Source organism: Nelumbo nucifera, chromosome 8, assembly GCF_055504915.1.
Source record: "Nelumbo nucifera cultivar China Antique chromosome 8, China Antique-T2T, whole genome shotgun sequence".
Lineage (NCBI taxonomy): Eukaryota > Viridiplantae > Streptophyta > Magnoliopsida > Proteales > Nelumbonaceae > Nelumbo > Nelumbo nucifera.
The window spans coordinates 26,774,276-26,795,963 of NC_142656.1; the positions used below are offsets into that span (position 1 = coordinate 26,774,276).

General features: G+C 36.6%; 1 protein-coding gene across 1 annotated transcript; it reads left to right on the top strand.

The window, feature by feature from the left end:
* The first annotated feature begins 15,964 nt into the window (after positions 1-15,964).
* Positions 15,965-20,708, top strand: LOC104605471 (G-type lectin S-receptor-like serine/threonine-protein kinase At1g11330). Its single transcript, XM_019199109.1, has 7 exons — positions 15,965-16,100; positions 18,142-18,258; positions 18,344-18,564; positions 19,440-19,650; positions 19,755-19,992; positions 20,110-20,260; positions 20,388-20,708. Exons 1-7 carry the CDS (start codon positions 15,965-15,967, stop codon positions 20,706-20,708), a joined length of 1,395 nt encoding a protein of 464 aa, XP_019054654.1.
* Positions 20,709-21,688: the final 980 nt, after the last annotated feature.

The following is a 21,688-nucleotide window of genomic DNA, read 5'->3' on the forward strand; positions in this document are numbered from 1 at the left end:
AGTACCTCACCAGCCCATGTCCATTCGCTCAATGGGGAACCGACATCCTCGATCAGTTCCTACCGGCTACCATCCCAAGGAGGTTCCTCATCATAGCTATTAACTACTTCACCAAGTGAGTGGAAGCCAAAATGTTTGGACTACCTCGGATCTTGCTAATTTGGACTACCTTAGATGGTTAAAGACATCATTAATTCAAGGTAGGGAGCATGTATTATGTATAAACAAGTCTTAATCATGACAACAAATCAATGATAGAGAAGTATAAACTGATATATCATGATTTCAAGCTTTCGATGAACACCTTGTTGTAGAGAAATCTAAGCTTAGAACACCAAGAGGAGAATTAACAATATTATCAATATCATCTTATTAAGCTAGAAAACATACTACAATCTTTAAAAACAGAAAAAGAATCGATTCAATTTTGATTCAACAAAAAATTTACACAACGATCAAAATCCTACGAAAGGAAAAGTGGACTAGTAGATATGGGTTGGTACTAAGAGTTTACAAGAGCTGAATTGGCTCGATCTCTCTCTCCTCCCAACTACAGATACAGAGAAAACAAAACTGAGCAAAACAAGAAAAGGAGAAAAAAATCTAGATGCAAAGAAAGAGGGAACAGGAACGAGCGTTACCTTAACCAGGGAATTATTTACGATGTGGCCTATAATTGGGCTCTCTCTCTCTCTTCTATCCCCTAGTTTCAATCATTCATATTCACAGACCCCCTATCGGCCATCAACAACCCCAATCCAAAGACTTTAACTGATTACTCATCACTCTCTCTGTCTCTACTAATTTCTCTCTTTAGACTTATATTATTGGTTAATTTCTCCATTACTTGTAGTGAAGCTAGAGGGGAAAAATCAAAAGTGGAAAAAGAGAACCATCTCTTTCTTGGTTATATTGTTCCCATGTTAACCAAATCGAAAAGCATTCCCTCTCTCTCTCTCTCATTATGAATTTCATTATCCACTAATAGGAAGTCCAAACACTACTAATTACTTGCTTTTTTCTTCTATTTACTTACAGTCATTGGTTATCATTTCTTTGAGAGAGAGAGAGATGGAGTGAGAGAGAGATGGAGGGAGAGAGAGAGGGGGAGAGAGAGAGTCAAAGTGAAAGTATCATATATCCACCGTTGGATATGGGTTTTATCATATTTCCACCGTTGGATCTGAAAATTGGTCTTTAATTACAAGCACATGTAATTTGGACCATTGGATTGACTAATAGATCCTATACACCAAAACGAAAGTGTCACACTAAAACATCCATATGGCTGTTTCTTGAAACGCACCACCAAACAGCATGAAGTGAGAAAACGTTTATTGTGCTGAGTTGTAAATGGGTGTTTCTTGAAATGCCCAAAATAAACCTAACCAAACAAAAAAAAAAACGTTTAAAGTGTATGTTTATCAGATAAAAGTGTAGGTAAGGAGTGGTTGGGCTAGGGAGTGGTCTCCTTGAAGGACAAAGGAGAGCTAGGAGTAGGAACTTGACTCAGATGTTAGGGTAAGAGGAGTAGGGAGATGGCTAAGGGAGTCTTAGTGATGGGGGTTGATTGGGAACTAAATGTGTGTCCCTCATCATAAAGGGGATCCCTATTTAAAGAGAAGGATCCTGAGATCCTAAAAGGAAGTAGCCAAAAGCATTTGTTTTCTACTAGGAAAGAGAATATTAGATTCGTTGTTGGTCATCAAGGAATGCTGCTAGGGTTTCACCACGTGTTCTTATGGGATCTTTTGAAGGTTGACTTTCCTTCCTCCTAAAGATCCTCATAACTCATGTGTGCTACCACCCTTTGCCTCTCACTTAACTGACGTGATATTAGTGATGTCATCGCCTAATGAATAGCCTTTTAGTAAGCCTACATGGCTCTTGGTCACGCATGCAACTTAAAGTTCCACATGCAACCAGTATTTGGTTTCGATTTTGATGAACCGTGGCTCCGTAATAACCCAAGGTTTATCACGAGTGCGGGTTCAACTTGTATCCACTTTGAACTTGTGTTGGGAAAGGGGTTATTGCGGACCTGCGATGCACCATGGGTTCATTGCAGATTTGCAATGCACCATAGTTTCATTGCAGGTTTGTGGCTTGTTGTATGTTTATCGCAAGAAGAAAGTTCGGTTGTGATCTGATCGCAAGCATTTATGTGGTATCAATTCAGTGTTTATTGTGCTCTAAGGGACTAAGCGAGCACTATGTACCTACAAAATGTTTTTTTGATAAACACCCATCCAATAAACATTAACGGAACCAAACACATACAATATCTCTTCGCCCTTTTCCTCTGCCACTTATTGCCTCGTTCCTCTTCCATCTTGGAGACCCCAAACCTAAAACCTCATTGGCTTCATCCAAGGAATCATTGCTTTCCGAAACATCTTTGACATCACTTTCCTCCTTTCGCTCACGCCCCTTCAGCTTCTACTTCGAATCTTCAAAGATTCAAATCATCAAATTTGTTGATTGAAAATCTCTCTCTACACAATTGCCCACGGAGCTAGGCACCTTAGGTTCTCTTCCACTAGAAAGATACAAATCCTGTCTAGTGGATCCTTCCTCCACCGGATTTCTAGCCTGATCTTCTCTCCTCCCTCTTCTTCCAAGTAAAACTGAAGTGGTAGCTTCTAACTCACCTTTCTTCCAAAAGTGGAATGGAACTTGATTCCTGGCCACTAGCCTTCCTAGGAGTTGTTGTCACTTTCAAGCGTTCCCAGATTGTTGAAGACGGATCACCTTCCCATCATCACCATTGTGCCCTAGATTCTAAATTATCCCATTTTCAGTGGGAACCCATATTTCTTACTAATTTTTCCTACCCACACCCTACTCGTTGTGAATTGTAGCTACACATTATAGAGATGTGTAGCTGCAATTCACGACAAGTAGAGTGTAGGCAAAGAGTAGTGGGCAAGAAGTCTTGTTTGCCTCAGTGGGCCCTACCTGGTCATCCTCTTCCCTCCACAATAACAAGAGCATGAGACTCTGAGTCTCTATCTCTAGGGCTTCTCCAAACCAGCTTCATCGCCCTCCAAATAATTGCTCACCGCTTTGTTTCTAGCGAAACAAAAGTATCTTCGGTGTCTTATCCTCTTGTTCAAAAATCATCTCTAGGGCATCACCTCTTTCTTGCCCTCATCCCCACTTCAGACAAGTTAAAGTTTAGAAAAGAGAAAGGCAAAATTCTAAAAGAATGGGCCAAAATTCATTAACTTGATTTGAGTGTACTAGGTGTTATATACAAAACAATGTCAAACAAAATTGAAAAATAAATACAAGAATGGAAACATCTTAAAAAAGGCAATTAGCCTAGCTAAGAAACTTCTTAAGGAAAGAGCTTCCTTTTTTTGCTTAGTTGATCTCTCTATTGTAACTATTCTATCTTTAGTAAGAGCTTTGTCTAATAATAACCTCTCTATCTTTGCTAAATGGGCAAGAAGCACATTAAGCTTGCATTGAAGCCACTTGAATCGTTGAGAAGAGAGAGGTTTGGTGAAAACATCGGCAACCTGATCTTGAGTGGGAAGAAACTGAATCACCAAAGGTTTCTTTAGAATAGGATCACATAGAAAATGTAAATTGGCCTCTATGTGCTTAGTACAAACATGAAATATGGAATGAGCTGCAAGATACGTAGCTCCAACATTTTCACAATAGATCATAGGCGACAACCGGGAAACAAAACCCAGATTAGAGAGAAGTGGCTAAAGTCACATTAGCTCTGTAGTAGCATTGGCCAAGGCTTGAAACTCAAAATCCGTTCTAGAATAGGTTATAGTAGGATGTTTCTTAACAATCCAAGAGACCAAGTGGGAACCAAGAAAAATGCCATAACTCATTAGGACATCCTACTCAGTCAGCATTAGACTAGGAGACCAAAGACTCAGAGGACTGAGTCAAGAAGTGCAACCCGTAATTAATAGTGCCTTTGAGATACCTCAAAATTGGTTTAACAGTCACCCAATATTCCTTAGTAGGAGCATGTAAGAACTAGTAGGCTTTATTAACAGAAAAAGCTATGTCTAGACAAGTGAGATTGACATACTTAGTGCTTCCACAATACTGTGATACTAAGTGGGGTCAGATCAAGGCTCTCCTTAAAATCTTGAGAGTCGAGAGGAGGCAACCTTGGGACTAGAAACTAGTTTGGCAGTAGTAAGATTAGTCTTCAACAAGAGGTCCAAAATATATTTGCACTGAGAGAGAAATAGCCCCTTGGAAAAATAATGCAAAGACCCCAAATCTTTGAGAGAAAATGGCTGAGATAAGTCACTAATGAGACGAGAAACATGAGAGGGAGAGGACCCAGTTGTAAAAATATCATCAACATAAACCAAGACATAGATGATAATCTGATCTCGAGTATAGATAAACAATGAGGGATCACACCATGAGCCACGAAAGCCAAGATCATAAAGTTGATTACTCAAATGAGAGAACCAAGCCTAAGGGGCCTGTTTGAAACCGTAGAGGTCCTTGTGAAGCTTGCAGACATGATGTGGATAGTTTCTATCCTCAAAACCTTTTGGTTGGTGCATATATATAGTCTTTGTAATAAACCCATTGAGAAAGGCATTATGGACATCCAGTTGTCGAATATTCCAGCCATGATACACTACCAAAGAAAGAACAGCATGAACAGTAGTGGGTTTTACCACAGGACTAAAGGTATCTGCGAAGTCAACTCCAGGAACTTGAGTGAAGCCTTGAGCAACAAGATGAGCTTTGTAACGACCAATCGATCCATCTGGGTGACATTTTATTTTGGAACTAACTCCTAAGTACCACTTTGGACCAAGGCATGAAATTTGCTAGCCATGGTTGAATGCCAATGAGCAAGTTTGGACACTTGAGCATAGAAAAATGACTCAAGTTCATGAGTAGCAACATCATGAAGCAATGCAGACGGAAGAGGGTGATGAGTGGCAATTAAGGCACAAGCCAAACGGGATGTCCAATAGTTCTAGAAGGAGGAAGATGGTGGCAAGTGTCATGGACCTTGTTTCCATGGAATGAGTGTGCATAGGAGGAAGATGCACTACTGGATTGGCGTCCAATAATTCTTGAAGAGCCCTAGTGCGCCGAACTAGTAAGGGGTCCGCACTTATAGAAATTTTCAATTTTGAGTCAAGAGAAGAAGAAGAAGAATCCTTATTAGTAATCTCAACAGAAGGTAAAGGAGAGGGGGGGACCTCAAGAATAGTAGGAGCAAACAAGAGGTGGAGTCAATGGTGCCTAGAGAAGGAAGAACCACGCCAGTGGAGTTAGAAGAGCTAGTAGATGTCGATGACTATAAGAGTTCGGGGAAGGAGTGTTCATCAAAAATAACATGCTGGGCAATAATTTCTCTTGTTGGAATAGGATTGTAGTAGTGATATCCTTTATGAAAAGCAATGTAGCCAATGAATATGCAAGGAGCAGAGAGAAAGTCCATCTTGTGCTTGTTGTAGGGCTGAAGAAGAGGATAATACTTACAACCAAACACTTTTAACATAGAATAATCTAGGGGTTTCCCAAATAATTTTTCATAAGGAGAAAAATTACCAAGGCATGGAGTAGGCAATCGATTGATGAGAAAGAAGGCAGTCTCAACCGCATCTACCCAAAAGGATTGAGGGAGAGATGAGGACACTAGTAGAGATAATGTGGACTCAACAACATGCTAATGTTTTTGTTCAACACTGCCATTTTATTTATGTGTTTGAGGATAGCTAAGATGATGAGTAATGCCTTCATCATCGAGATTGGAGAAAGACTGTGAAGTTCACCTCCCCAGTCACTCTGAAACATCTTGGTTTTGGTAGAAAATAAAGTTTCCACATGGCATTAAAATTTAGGAAATGTATTAAACACCTATGATTTCTTCTCTAGAGGATAAATCCACAAAAATTTGGAGTAATCATCCATGAATAGAACATAAAACCTAAGTCCTTTATTAGACAAAGTTGGGGTAGGCCCCCATACATTAGAAAAAACCAACTCAAGTAGAGAAGAAATTTTAGTGTTGGATAGAGGCAAACTTAAACGATGGGCTTTACCCATTTGACACACCTCACACACAAACAAGTGACTAAAAGACCCTAAATATGGTAAACCAAATTTAGGAATAATATTTTTAACAACTTTTAGAGAGGCATGACCAAGTCATTGATGCCATTCTTCCAAAGAAGCTTTCTCACCTACAAGAGTTTTTGAGATGTCTGTCTTGTGCCAAATTGTCTCGGGAAACTGATAGAGTCCATCTCCACTAGGTCCTCGGAGTAAAACTCTCCCTATATGGTCCTTTAAGACAAAAAAAAAATCTGGGTCAAAATCAAAAATCAAATTATTATCCTAGGTAAATTTACTTATAGAAAGCATTTTTTTTTTTTGTAAGAGCAAGAACATGAAAGGCATTCTTCAATGCAAATTCATTGTTATTACAAACAAGAGAGGCCAAATCCAATATTATCTATCACCATACTTGTTTTGTTACCAATCTTGACTTGATCAAAACCTTGATAATCTGATCTAACTTTCAAGTTATCAGCATCCAGTGTCATGTGATGGGTGGTGCCACTATTCGGATACCAAATTGGATCGAACCCAGATAGAGAGCCATTGTGTGACACTCCACTATGAAAGGCTACAAGATCTAGTGGATTTGAATTGTTCTCTCCCTGATAAGAGAGATCATATTGCTTGTAACATTTCAGTGCTCCATGACCTGGCTTGTTGCAGAGTTGACAAATGATGGTGTTTCCTCTTTCATGGCCTTGTCAATGACTAGAGGGCTGACTACCACTCCCCTGCCTCTTTCATGATTATAACCTCCTCTTTTTTTATTATAAGAAAATTGAGAAGACTGAAGATTATTAGTCGAATTTTTACTATTTGTTGCAAGATTTGCATTAGGATTTTTGTAAGAAAAATTATGTTGCAAAAGCCAAGATTCATGAATTGAGAGAAGCCCAAGAACATCATTAATACTAAGTTGATCTGCATTAGTTCGATTTGTTATGCCTGTAATGAGAGAGTAACCAGATAGAACATACAAAACCATATCTTCTTTTGCCATAAGTTCTGAAACTATAGAAAGGTTATCTGCAATTGTTTTGGCTAAGCATAGTCACCAATTAACAAATTTCCTTTCTTGAGATTCTGAAGTTGATTCTTGAGTTGTAGCACCCTAGACCGAGAGTGTGAGGAAAAAGATTTTTCTAAGGCACTCCAAACTTCAGCAGCCATAGAGAGCCCAACAACTTGTGCTAAAACTCCCTCGGTCAGAGATGCTATGAGCCAAACTAAAACAAGTTGATCCAACTATACCCAAGTAGAGAAAGCTGGGTTAGGGATTTTCTTACTGTTATCAATAGGAATTAGGATCTCTTATGGAGTAGGTTTAGCCAATCCATCAATTAATCACATTAGCTTGTGAGCATGAAGCACTGATAACAATTGAGCTTTCCATAGAAGAATGTTTTCACCATTAAGCTTGATTTTACAAAATGGGGGATGTTGGGAATGGAGTTAACATTCATTGAAGTTGAAAGACTTTGAGAAAAAGTCGAGCTTGAGCTCATTGCCTTAGATCCATCAGTAGTGTTATATGCCATGGCTGAGTTACAATGACTTGGCTCTGATACGAAGTTAAAGTTTAGAAAAGAGAGACAAAATTCTAAAAGAATGGGTCAAAATTCATTTACTAGATTCGAGTGTACAAGATGTTATATACAAAACAATGTCAAATAAAATTGGAAAATAAATACAATAATGGAAACATCTAAACAAAGCAATTAGCCTAGCTAAAAAACTTCCAAAGGAGAGAGTTTCCTTTCTAGTCTAGTTGGTCTCTCTATAGTAACTATTATATCTTTAGTAGGAGCTCTGTCTATAATAACCTCTCTATCTTTGGTAGGAGGACTAGAGTTGGTTGATTCCTCAATAAGACATCACTGAAGGATCTAAGGTCTCTTAACTCAGGGACCTATGAATGCATTTGATCGCAGTCCACTACCACCAGCTTGTAACCCTGCCTGCTTGACTTGAAAATGGAGTCAGGACCCCCAACCACTACTCAAACTACGAAGATTTCACCCTTAACTTCCAACATCACTGATTTGTGATAGATGGATGACACCTATGCCTACACCACTGGTCGAAGAAATTCCAAATTTTCCCACTTTACATTCCCCTAATCCACCCCAACTAATCCCCCAGAGTATTGCCAATCTCTCTGTAAGTCTCCCAATACCACGTGTATAAAGGGACCCCAAAGCATCTTACATTCCATCTCACAGCCTCCCGAATCACATGCCCTTTTTTCCAGTCTCAAACTGCATTGCTAGACTGCCAACTCTGACTAAACACTCTTAGTGGACTCTTCTCTACCATCCAGAGAGCTTCTAATTTTGATTCAATAATAAGAAGGAAACGTCCCCCTACTAACATCCCTATCGAGAGCCAACTCTAAAGCTATGAGAAGAGAGGTTGGGTCCCTTCCAATTCTCCTACCAAACATCTTCGCAAGCTGCACTCTTTCCTTCTAACCCCTGCCCCATCCACACATATCTTCAGTCTTGCAACTAAACCTAGAACTATCGCCTGACCTTCTATAGAAAAACCCAACAACGCCATGGTATATATAACTATATCTTCTAAGAAGCAATCTCTCAGCTCAAGCTGCAATTCTGAGTAAGGATTGTGTCTCACAAACAATTGGTTTGCAGAAAATGATATGTCAACTGAGCTCTATGTGGAACGATGAAAAGTGACAAAGATCATTTTTAAAGTAATATTTTTTATTTTTAAATAGTAGATAAAAAGATAATTTTGTATATGATCCTTGCATTTTCATTTTGATTTTCTAGTTTGATTTGAATAGTCCATGGCTACCTAGTATACCTTGACAGAAGACTTTAGAAGGTTTGGATAGCAAGTGACAATGATAGAATATTATCACATAAAGTTCGAACAAACCTCTGACATAAGATACATTCAAAACCAAATTAGGATATGATATGCAGGGATAATCTTCCACAATGACTTTCTTAGTAGCTATGGAACCAATATAATATTGCACCACGCCAGTCACAAATGCCAAGTAGATTAAGGGGGTTTTCAGTATCGTGAATATATTGGGACCGTTTTGGTTATGTCCATTATAGAATGAGGCATTCAGTTTGGTGTGGATGGTCTCCATCCACAAAATAGTGTGGACAAGGATAGGTTGTACCCCAATTTATCTACAACAATATTTTATTGTAGATGGGCCACAATATGGTGTGGACAATTTGCGAGAAGGGTTCAATGTAATGCACCTATCTTATGGTCCAACCACCCTCATTTTATTTAATATTTTCATTTATATTGAAATTTATTTTTTAATTATTTATTGTTGAATATAATATTATAATGATTTTTCTAAACATTGAACAATTTTTAATTATTTTTGTCACCATTTTTTGTTAATCAAAAATGGCTTTGTACTATTACATAAATTCATGTTATATACATTTTATCCTTTAATAATTGACATAAATGGAAAATATATTTATTAGTAATTATGTAGTGGCCATTGTTTTATTTTATTTGTTATTATTTTATATTATTATTCTAAATTTTTGTTGGCTTAAATTTTTGTTTCTTTCCATCCATGATCAATTGTGTAAATTATCCCACAAGCTGTACATGAGATATATGGAATCAATAAGTGTGATGTGGACTAGTCCCCACAACACATGCAAAATGCCCCTTAAGTGGCTATGGATAGACCGAACTAGTTCCTCATAGAGTCCTCCACACACCAAACTCACAACACATTGCAGTTGTACACGGGTAACACCTCCCATATTCATGGGGAGATTTTCCAATAGATTGCTGGATGTGCTGTAAGGTTGTCTGGAAATTGGTTATGTGGACTTAGTGGTTCATGATTCAACCGTTTTTAAAGTAAAGTCAACAGATTTTTTGTATATCCTAAATGGTTTATGTTCTCTATAATTAACCAAGTCCACTGTCTTCGCTAGAGGACCAGATGTCTTGCAAAAGGTCCGGTTCCCTTCCCCAAGAACAAAGAAGGGTTGATTCCAATGTTATCTCAGGCTGTTCTCAGTGTCTTTAATTTTAATTTTCATCACTTTCATTTCTATGCATCTAAATTTTCTCCAAGACACCTAGTTATACTTTTTTCTGCAAGATAGGGAATAGCCCGACCCCAAAACTCAAAAAGGCAAACATAAACAAGGAAAAATGGAAGATTACAAAGATTAAAAGAGATTGAACCGCATACCAACTTCCAAGCCTCATGAGCGACCCAATCTATAGCCTAGATTGTCTCACGGAAAGCATGTCTGTACTCCACTCCTCCCTCCAATTGGTCCTTCAGCTCTAAACAGCTTGGATTCTCCCATGTTTTCATCATTGTTACAAATTCTTTTATACCAGTCAATCAAGGATGAGTCCATACCAATAGGTCCCTGGTTATTAGGCCTGACCATTCTTTTTTGAAAATGTGCTTTGTATCCTCCTCCCTGCAAAGGCTGCATCCCCATCTATGTTAGCTCTCCTTTTTCTAAGAAGATTTTTTGTAGGAGCCTATTGTTGAGAATCAAAAACAAAAAGACCCTTAACTTTGGAGGGAAATTTAGCTTCCATACTTTTAAATTCCAATTAAAATTTTCACCCACTCTCATCATCGAACTACATTTTAAGAGGTAAGCTGATTTAGTAGTGAACAAACCCTTTGAGTTAAATCTCCAAACTATGTTGTCATCCTTTGATGGAATGAAAATGGACTTAGTCCTCAACCAAATATCATTTGGGACGAGACTACATACTTTGTCATCTCTCCAAATCCACCTATCTTGGTCAATAACTTATACTATCAGTTACTAAAGTCATCTTTTCTTGTTTTTTTCTTCACCATGTTTTTAATTTCACATTTGCAACTAATTACCTTCTTCATGAAGCTTTTTTTTCTTTCTTTTTGGATTTTGAAATGATTTTCTAAAAATATATATTAACCAGATTTCATAAATTTTAAGGTGTTTGACAACGTGGTTGGTTTTGTCTTTGAAAGCAAAACAACTTCCAAATCAGCAACAGCAAAACAATTTTGCTAAGTACTCTTTTACTTTGAAATTAAAGTACGACTTAATATTAATGTAGATAATTAGTTGTATTGTTGTTAGCAAAATTGAAGAGATTAATATGGGGTGGACACGCTATTTCTAGATTTAATTACTAAATGAAGAATTTCTTAGGATAAAAAATTTTGAAGATCTTAGGAACTCAATTGATAATAGAGAAATTGGATATATTTATTAAACTAGACCTTTAGGGGTTGGGTTTGAGGAAGCAGGAAGACAAAGGTGGGAAAAGTTTTTATCCTAGATATTCTAATAAAAGTTTAGAAATGTATGAGCAAGATGGGCTTATCATGGATAAGTTGTGTAATATAATTTTCGAAACAAAGAAAATGCTTGATGAAAGATACAAATGCCACCCCTATATGGAAACGCTAAGTCTATGTACAGAGTTACCATAGTATATCATATGATTAATTTATGAGCCATTCTATAAAACTTTTGAAGAAGGTCATTACAAAACAATTAAAAAATGAGTTTAGTATTTTGGAAAATCAATTTAGATTTGTGAAAGGGAAACCGAACATGGAAGTAAGATTTAAACTTAGGATACTAATGAAGAAGACTAGAGTACTGAAAAAATCTCCACTTGGAATTTATTAACTTGGCAGAAGTTATGAAATCCTTATATTGTTGACATGATTGTGTAAAACTGTGGTAAAGTTATCCCCAACTTCGTGAGCTTCTTCTTCCTTCCCTTTGTACCCAAAGAAAAGGAAAGATGGTTATGTTATTTACTGGCCAACACTGTAGTTTGAATTTACAAAGGAAGGAGAAGCGGATGTTGACTTAACAAAGGAAATTGAAGGACTCATATCATGAAAAAAACAGCTACAGCCAAAGACTCTAAGAGTCAGATAGAAAATTGAATCTTTAGGGAACAAAAGTTGATGAGGGGTGGAAAATAAATGATTTGTGAAGGAATTCTGTTAATGAGATACACTATTACTTCAACTATATCTCCCCAAAAGTGGGTTGGCACATGCATCTGGCCACTAGCCACTTCAACATGTTTACTTTTTCTCTTTACTACACCAATTTATTGTAGAGTATGAGAACATGAACTTTGATGAATTTCCCCATTTTCATCAAGGAATAATCGTAGATGCCTTTAAAAATACTCCTTAGCATTGTCAAACCTTATTACCTTGATGTGAATTTCAAATTGTGTTTCCACCATTTTAAAGAAGTTTTGAACAATGATATGAACTTCATCTCTACTCTTCATCAGGCGTAGCCATGTATATCGAGAGTAATCATCAATAAACAATATAAAATATTTATAGCCACCCACACATGGAATAGAGTATGGGCTCCAAACAGTATATCAAGTTGAAAGCAGTATCATTCCTATTACTTGTAGAATATATAATTCCATATTGTTTTGAGAGATGATAGACTTCACATTGCATACCAAAACCAGACACAAACTGACAAAAGTTTGGAAACAAAAGCACAATGGACTTAAAAGACACATCACCGAGGCAACAATGCCACAACTTCAAAAGACTCAAATTTTCACCTTGACATGACTTAATCAGTCATAGTAATCATTGCTTAGAGGCTTGATAAAAAAGGTAAGTTCCATAAGCTTCATGTCCAATTCCAATCGTTCGCCCCATTTTTAAGTCCTAGAAAACACAATGAGAAGGAAAAAAAAGGTCACAGAAGACTAATGAGATTTGGTAAGAGATCTAATAGATAAAAGGTTTTTATACAACTGAGGAACATATAGAACAGAGCTCAAGGAAAGATCATAAGTCCAACTTCCCCTAGAGCAGAAATTGTGGATTTGAGATTCATAAACTACAATGATTTTGCCTTCCCTTAGAGCTAATTTATAAGAGTTGAAGTGGGAAGGCATATCAATCATATGTGCACTAGCTCCATAGTCAACAATCCAGGAGCTAGTAGAAGAAGATTGACAAGTAAGTGTTGTACCTATTTTTGCAAAGTCACTAAAAGGATTACTAGAACCTGTACAGGTAAAGGGGTTAGACTTCTAAAGATGAGTGTGTAAGATCTTGAGCTTCTCCATCACATCAGAGGGATCATGTGTAGAAGCTTGTACGTTAGGAGGACAATCATCTCCAATAGTAGCAAAGTGAGCATTACCCTTCTTTGTTGTTTTAAACTTTGCAAGTTTCAAATGCAGATTCATTTTCCAACACCTATCCTTGGTATGTTTTGGCATCTTGTAGTAATCACATACCACCTCATCATGCTTTTCATTAACACCTTGTCTATTTGTACTTGGCTTGGATTTTGAAGACATGTAGGTAGAATCATTCATTATTGAGGTTTGCATCATGGAAACCATTCTACTCTCCTTTCCTTGTACTAAGGAGTATGCAATATTAAGAGAAACAATATCCACACTCAAAATATGCTATTGAGTAAAATCATACTCACCATTCAACCCAACCAAGAAGTCAAACACTCAGTTCTTCTCAACATACTTCTAGTACTGTTCATCATCCTTAGGGTTCTTTCTTCCATTCCAAGGCCTTCAAATAGTTAATTTCTTCCCATAGAGACAGAACGGAAGACAAGTACATGGCTATAGTTATTTGTTCCCCCTAATGCATATTATAAGCTTCCCTTTGGAGCTGGAAGACTCGAGCTGTATTTTTTGCCTAAGAGTATGTGGCTGTAACATGATCCCAAATATCCTTGGTAGTGAAGAGGAACAGGTACTTACGGACAATATGTGTGTATCGAACACACCAGCCATGACATAACCAAGGAATTATCCTTTTCCCATTTAGCATGTTTAGAGTCTTTGTATTTCGGCTTCCTTTCTTAACTAGTAATAAATCCCAACTTCCCCCTACCTCTAATTGTAAGTTTAGCTGATTGAGACCATTCTAGAAAATTGGTTCCATCAAGTTTCACGGTGGTTATCATACCACTAGAAACATCGACATTGCCTGAGAGCACTCCAAAAATGTTTTACAACTCCTTAGGCACTTCCATTTGAATTTGATAGGCTTCTTAAGAACTCTACAACCCTCCAATAACCAATCGACACACACAAGATCCATAAAAAATGGGCGACACTCGATTGGAGTTCAATAGGAGGCCCAAAACTGAATTGGTGGCAATATACGAGGGAAAAAACTTCCCAAAGAAAGATAGAGATTATAAAATTGTGGAACCATTTCCCATACCTCTATAGGGGTCAAAAGAACCAAGCACAAGTTCCAAGCAAACATCGAACTCAGACAAAGAGGAAAAATTGAAACATCACACCAGTAATTTTCTATAATTTCTGATTTTAAAATTTGGGAAAATTTGTAGGAACATTAGATGAAGATAAAAAGCATACTAAAAAATCCCTAAAATCAGGGCACACCGAAGTAAACCAGTTTCAAGGGTTGTTGTTTGTACCTATACGGTCTACTGATGTCATCCGACGATGGTTTGATGTAGGTAGTTCTTTTTGAGATTGAGAGTTGACAAAAAAACTAATCCAAGATTTCTTCCCTCTCTGATACCAAGTTGAAAGCATGTGTTACTATTCATTTTATACCAAGAAAAAGAAGAAGGGTAATAGGAGAAGAGGGTGTTTAATGATCACACTCAAAACATTTCATTTTATAGTAAAGACAATAATTACATTTATGTTCCTATACGGTTTACCCAAAATAAAAATAAAAAAATGACAACAATAAAAAAAATAAAAAGTTAATTATTGTTCAACTTTATTTATAATAAATTAATATAAATATAGTATATTGAATTGATTACATATATATATATATATTCACATATAATATAATATATAAATATATATATATATAATATATATTTTAATTTTAATGTAATTATATAAATTTTATATATTAAATGAATTAATATTATAATATAATCAAATTCGGATTTTAATTGGATCAGATGGAGTCATATCTAAATTTGATTCGATTACATAAATACATCATCCAAATCCGAGATAATTAGACTAGATGTTGGATTAGGTAGTGGAGTTTTGGGTATATAGGTCTAAACTCAATGGTTCAAGATCATTGACTACAAATGCTTGAATCGTAGAGAGTATGGGATCCCATATTGCAGTAGGGGATGAACCAATTATAATGATGTCATCCACATAAATAAGAATAAAGAGACAGAAGTATCCATTGTACTGATAGAAGAGAAAGTGATCATATAATGTGATCTATAGAAGTCAATAGAAGATGAGTACAAACTGAGCTTCTCATACCAAGCACTGGGTGCCTATTTCAAACCATAAAGGGATTTGTGCAAGATCGAGGAAGAGATGATTGGGATACTATTGATTAACAAATCCCATTGGTTGCTGCACGTACATTCTTTCAAATAACCCTCCATGAAGAAAGGCTTTCAGAATATCAGGTTGATGTAAGGACCGGATTACATGAGAGACAACCAATGATAGTAGAAGCCAAATAGTGCTGGGCTTCACTATGGGGTAAAGGTCTCATGAAAGTCAATACCCTCCTCCTTTTAATTGAATCCCTTAGCAACAAGGTGAGCCTTGAAGCGCTCTATAGTGCCATTGGATTTTCTCTTCACCCAAAATAACCGTTTGCATCCCAAGACATTCATGCTAGAGGAACGAGGGGAAAGTTCCCACATCCCATTCCTTACGAAGGCAATAAATTCCTCAAATATGGTGGCTCCCCATCTAGGATCAGAGTTAGCTTGGGTGAAGTATATATTGGTTAAACTCAATTAGTGACGTGGAGGATGGATTGGTTTAATCGTGACATGGGAATTAATCGATTGTGGTAGTAATTATAATGGTGGTGCAAGGAGAGAGAGAGGTGCTAGTAGGTTCGGCCATGGGAGGAGGGTGCGGTTTAGGTGGTGCAAGTGGAACAAATGGTTCAAGCAAAGGTGGGGATGCAGGTGGGTCAGACAACGTAGGAGATGTAGGTGAAGACATGGGATCAAGGGATGGAGAGGATAATAAAGATGGTAAGATAGGAGAACCTACTAGAGAGGGATAAGAAGTCGCCTGAGTTGTTAATGATGTAGATGAATGTGTGGAAAAAAAAAAAAGCGAGAAGTATCAGATTTAGCTTCCATTGGATAGATCCGTGTAAATCTCAACAAGATAGTGGTAAAAATAATATAGTAAGAGAATCCATTAATGGAACTAACCAAAGAAGATGAATGACTAAAGTTGCAATCCTTGTGAATGACTAAAGTCTATACAATGTGAATGACTAAAGTTGCAATCCTTGTAGATGTCCAATGTTGCAATCCTTCACAAGGAAATAATGGAGATGAAACTCAAAATAGTAATCAATGTGTCTAGTAAATTCAGAAAACTTTAAGAAACAGAGGGCAAGATGAAGAGGTGATACTAGAAACGGTCAATGTGAGAGATATGAAAACTTGAACCGTCACCTAAACTAGAGTTTGCTGAGATCACTAGTCGAATGATCAGTTGCTCCCAAGTTTGATAGCCAAACATCATCATGACTTAGAGGACAAGTAGCAAAGTGCACTAGACTCTGAGACTTGAGGTAGTCAATAGCATTTTTCAACTTGTAGCAATATTTTGTTGCATGACCTTTTCCTCCAGAAATCTTGCTTGGTTCTTGAGTTGGAGTTTTTACCAGTTCCAATTCCCTTAGGACCGTAATCAAAGGTAAGAGGGGATGATTTATGATAGTCATCTCTGTTGTCTTGCCTCCTCATTGCGGCAGTGGCAGAGTGGGCGGTATCAATGGAAAGTCTCTCAGTGATTCAACATTCATACTTATAGTCACATTGTGGCATTGCAGTTCTTTGAAAGTCACATCATCACTACATGTGGTAATAGCTATAGAAAAGGATTCATACTTATAGTTGAGTCCTTTCAAAGTATGATGGATCAACTACGGATTTGTTAGTGGTTCACTAAGATTGTGTTTGGTTTGAAGGAAAAAGTAGGGAAAAGAAAGGAAAGGTAGGAAAACCATACAAGGTTTGTAAAGGTTTCCCTACCTTTTTCTTTCTTTCCCTACTTTTTCCTTTAAACCAAACATAGCGTAAGGGTTGCTAGGCAATCAGCTCGGGCATGGTCGATAGGGTAGTTAGCCAATAACCAACTCATCAAGAGCCAATCTTGCTTAAGCCAAGTGGTTTTGCTTCTCGTTTTCAGCATGGCATGATGAAATCAACAAACCGCAGGACTTCAAGGATCAGAAGTGCGTTCTCCACTTGAAATCACCATAGATTATAGTTGCAGCCCATAAATTTGACTGTAAAACGTTGAGATAACTTCAATGCGAATGGTCACGTGAGAGTTGCAGTAAGAGAAGAAGATGCAACATCTACGTCAATGATGATGATTCTCTAACTTTCATTTGATGCCATAATTGTAGCTTGACGTTTCAGACTTAGGTCTTCAACGGCTCTAATACCATGAACCAGTTTGAATGAATTGAAAGACTATTAAAAGTTGTATTTGATTAGTATTTTTGTGTATATATGTATAGTTGCCAGATAAGAGATAAGATGATTACAAATAGGAGAGGAATACAACAAGATATATATATATATATATATATATATAACAAGACAGAGAGAGAGTGTGAGATAAGGGGAAAGGTTGGGAGTTTATCTCGTTGTGGGCTCTGTATGAGAGGTGCATGATTTAACATGGCTATCTTATTAACAACAATGATGGAACAATTAGGATTGATGATTCTTAGGAGTACCACAAAGGAACTTTAATGATGAAGAAACTTAAGAACACACAACTTCAAGAAAATTTGTTTAAGTAGGATGAAGATGATAATGTCTAAGTACTGCTGACATAACTTCAAGAAAATTTGTCTACTTTAGCTTACTCCCATACAAAACTCAAGTAGAGTGGTGTGTAACACACAACCTTCCCATCTGGAGAAAAGGAAAAAAATTGGACTATAGATGCATTGTATTTGTTAAAAAGAATTCTACCTTAAAGTGTTTAAAGTGTTTCTGGAATTATGGTTGATAAGAATTTCATTGGTGGATTTGTTTTCAGATAATCAACGTAAGAGGTGGCTGTGGTTAGAAATCATGGGACCAGTAATTACCTTAATGATGCTTAATCTAGTCATTTTGTTTTGTTATTTACGAAGGAGAAGGCATGAATCTACTGGTATATATCTTCCTCCAACCATACCAATGAGATTGGTATTTGATTTTTCTTTACTATATATAACAAAATTTATTCTGTTTGTAAGAATCACGCAAAAAATATGGGAGAGACAATGTGAACCCATTTTTCATTCAGTTAAAGGGTAATGTAGCAACTGATGAATTCAGTAGCACAAACATGCTTCAGCTGGATGGGAAGAGAGATCATGAACTGCCATTATTCAGCTTTTGTAGCCTAGAAACTGCTACAGATCACTTCTCTGCAGGTAACAAGCTTGGGGAAGGTGGTTTTGGACCTGTTTATAAGGTAATACCTAATTCCTTAATCAACCAAGACTATATATATAATATTACATTTTCTTTTTTTTTTTTAGTTTTGTCTAATCAAAGAATTCACAATGTCCATATATTTTCGGCATATTTATAGAATGCCATCATCAAAAGAGGCCACCATATATATTTTTCTATGACATTTTGAATTTAATAGAGATGCATGAGTGATGTAAATCATCAAAGAGACCAACATGCATGTTTATAAGGTAACATCATCATAGATAGAAGCGTGTAAGGTAACATGTTTACAACGTAATATCATCATAGAATGCATGCATGGCGTGGTAACATCCAATTTTATAGAATGTCGTTATCAAAGAGATCCACCATGCTTATAAGGTGACATCATCATAGAAGCATTGCATCTTATTGTATTATTTATTTATTAATTTGCATGATGTAAATGATGTGCTATTTTTAAAACAAGTCAAGAAAATGTCAAGATTGGGTCAAATGATTCAAAATTAATCTAGCCATTTTTTCTTTTCCATTAATATCTTTTCAATTGACCTAAAGAACAAAATGAATTAATATTGTTTGGTTTTTAGTTGGAATCAGAATCAGAATCAGAATAGTCCAATCCTATAGTCTGTTTGGTTCCTATTCCATCCAACCAAACAGTTGGAATCAAAATAGGCTATTCCAATTCCGATTCTAGACCCCTATTCCCATGAATCAAAAGGGGCCTAGATTTTTAAAAGGCATCCATTCAGAATTGTTGGACCAACACTTCAAAAGAAACCTATACTAACATCAGATATGTACTAACCAAAACACTATATATTTTGATTTTCTTATTAGCCATCAACGACTGAAAATAATAGAAATTGCATGTTGATTCTTTTTTAGGGTAAGCTGAAAGATGGACAAGAAATTGCAGTGAAAAGACTCTCAAGAAAGTCTGGACAAGGATTAGAAGAGTTCAAAAATGAGGTCATGTTGATTTCCAAGCTCCAACATCGCAATCTTGTCAGACTTTTGGGTTGTTGCATTCAAGCGGAAGAAAAGATATTGATCTACGAGCTTATGCCCAACAAAAGCTTGGATTCTTTCCTTTTTGGTTTGCTACTCTATTACTCAATTTCAAACTATATTTCTTTCTTCATTTTCTTACTCCATTCACAAAGTGACTTGTTTATATTTTTCAATGCTTACTCAATACAGATCCAACAAAGCAAGCCCTACTAGATTGGAGAAAAAGGGTCTGTATTGTTGAAGGGATTGCTCAGGGTCTTCTTTACCTTCACAAATACTCTAGGTTAAGAATTATCCACAGAGACTTAAAAACCAGCAATATTTTGCTGGATGGAAACATGAACCCCAAAATATCAGATTTTGGCACGGCAAGGATTTTTGGAGAGGATGAATTTCAAGCAAATACAAGAAGGATCATTGGCACATAGTAAGTATATGTAAAATATGGTTCAATTCAATAGGTATATTCAAAATATTATGCTGTGAATGAATATGTATTTAAGGCCTTCTCACTTTTACATATGAATTAAAATTTTATGCAAAGTGGTTACATGTCGCCTGAGTACGCCATGGATGGCCTTTTCTCGGAGAAATCTGATGTCTTTAGCTTTGGAGTAATGATGCTGGAGATAGTAAGTGGTGAGAAGAACATTGGATTTTATCACTCGGATCGAGGTCTAAATTTATTAGGATATGTGAGTGAATTCTTCAAACCTTGATTCTACGTAAAGCTTTCTATTGATCACAAGCATTTTAATTTATATATTATGCCTGGATTAAATTGATCACTTAGAAATTGATGAAATGAGAATATTGTTGCAGGCATGGGATATGTGGAGAGAAGGCAAAATGTTGGAGTTGATGGACCAAACTTTAGCTGATTCATGTTGCATACACGAGTTCATCCGATGTGTTAATGTGGCCTTATTGTGTGTGCAAGAAAGTGCTGCAGACAGGCCAACCATGTCGACTGTTGTTTCTTTTCTTGAAAGCGAGACGACATCTTTGCCTTTCCCTAAACAACCTGCCTTTACTTCAAACAGAAATGTGGTTAATAGTGTTGACTTATCTACAGGTACAGGTCATCATCCACAACATAATTCTATAAATAATCTAACGCTTTCAGAAGTAGATGGCCGGTAAATGCCGATCGACGGATTTTATTAGTTTGTCGCTCCGGAGAGTAAATATCTGTTTGGATCGAATGAACTTATCTCTGTTTAGTAAATCAACTTTGGATTGATGTATTAATAAATCATGTGAATCCAGATTGTGCTTTTCTTAATTATATCTGAATCTCTTTACAAATTTTATTCCAGTGTTTGAATCGACTTGACAAATAGTTGTCTTGATTATATCTGAATCTCACTTAAACCATATATAAAGGAGCTTCTGTCATGCTACGATTAAATATTAAAATTGGAATAAAACACTACATTAATTATCTATCTGAACCCATTCGGCTTGCCTACCACCCACCCCCACCCAGACCCTGTTTTGCTTCGTAACAGTCCTTGGATTCATCAAATCTGCAGCATAGCATTTGTGTTTTATCTATCCAAAAAGAGGGAATCCTTACCAGATGGCAATTAATTGCTGAACAATTTGGTATGAGACACGTGGCTAATAAATTGGAAAAAATAGCTCATTAAATCTCGGATTTGCACCAAAACATCTTTGAAGGATTGGTGTATGAACAAAATATCGCACTAATAGATTGAATCTTCAGTAGCGGTGGCAATTGGGCAGGTTGGTTCGGTTTGATTTGAATTGAGCTTCAACCCAATCCATTTAATCCATCAACCCATTAATGATCAAGTTATATAAAATTAAATGGATTGGATTTAACCCAAATAGTGAAGGTTCAAATTACATTACTTGTATTTTATTTTTACATAAGTAGCGAAGTTATTTGACTATGTTCGGGTTTCAGGTTTAACTGAACCACTTATGTTCAAACCGGTCAGACCAACTTAAACTATCTAATTGGATTGTCTTCGAGCTAATCACATCAAGGGTGGTTGAACCGTTTAGATCTGGATCAATTCGGTTGGACCAGTTCAGTCAAGGGTGAATTGACTTGGACTGGCCCTGAACCACTTATGTTCAAACCGGTCAGACCA

Excerpts from the sequence above, each read along its gene's own strand:
- LOC104605471 (XM_019199109.1), top strand. The coding sequence starts at position 15,965 with ATGGGAGGAGGGTGCGGTTTAGGTGGTGCAAGTGGAACAAATGGTTCA. Across the intron at positions 18,259-18,343 it reads GAGAAGGCATGAATCTACTG|AATCACGCAAAAAATATGGG; the intron begins GTATATATCTTC and ends TCTGTTTGTAAG. Across the intron at positions 20,261-20,387 it reads GTCTAAATTTATTAGGATAT|GCATGGGATATGTGGAGAGA; the intron begins GTGAGTGAATTC and ends ATATTGTTGCAG.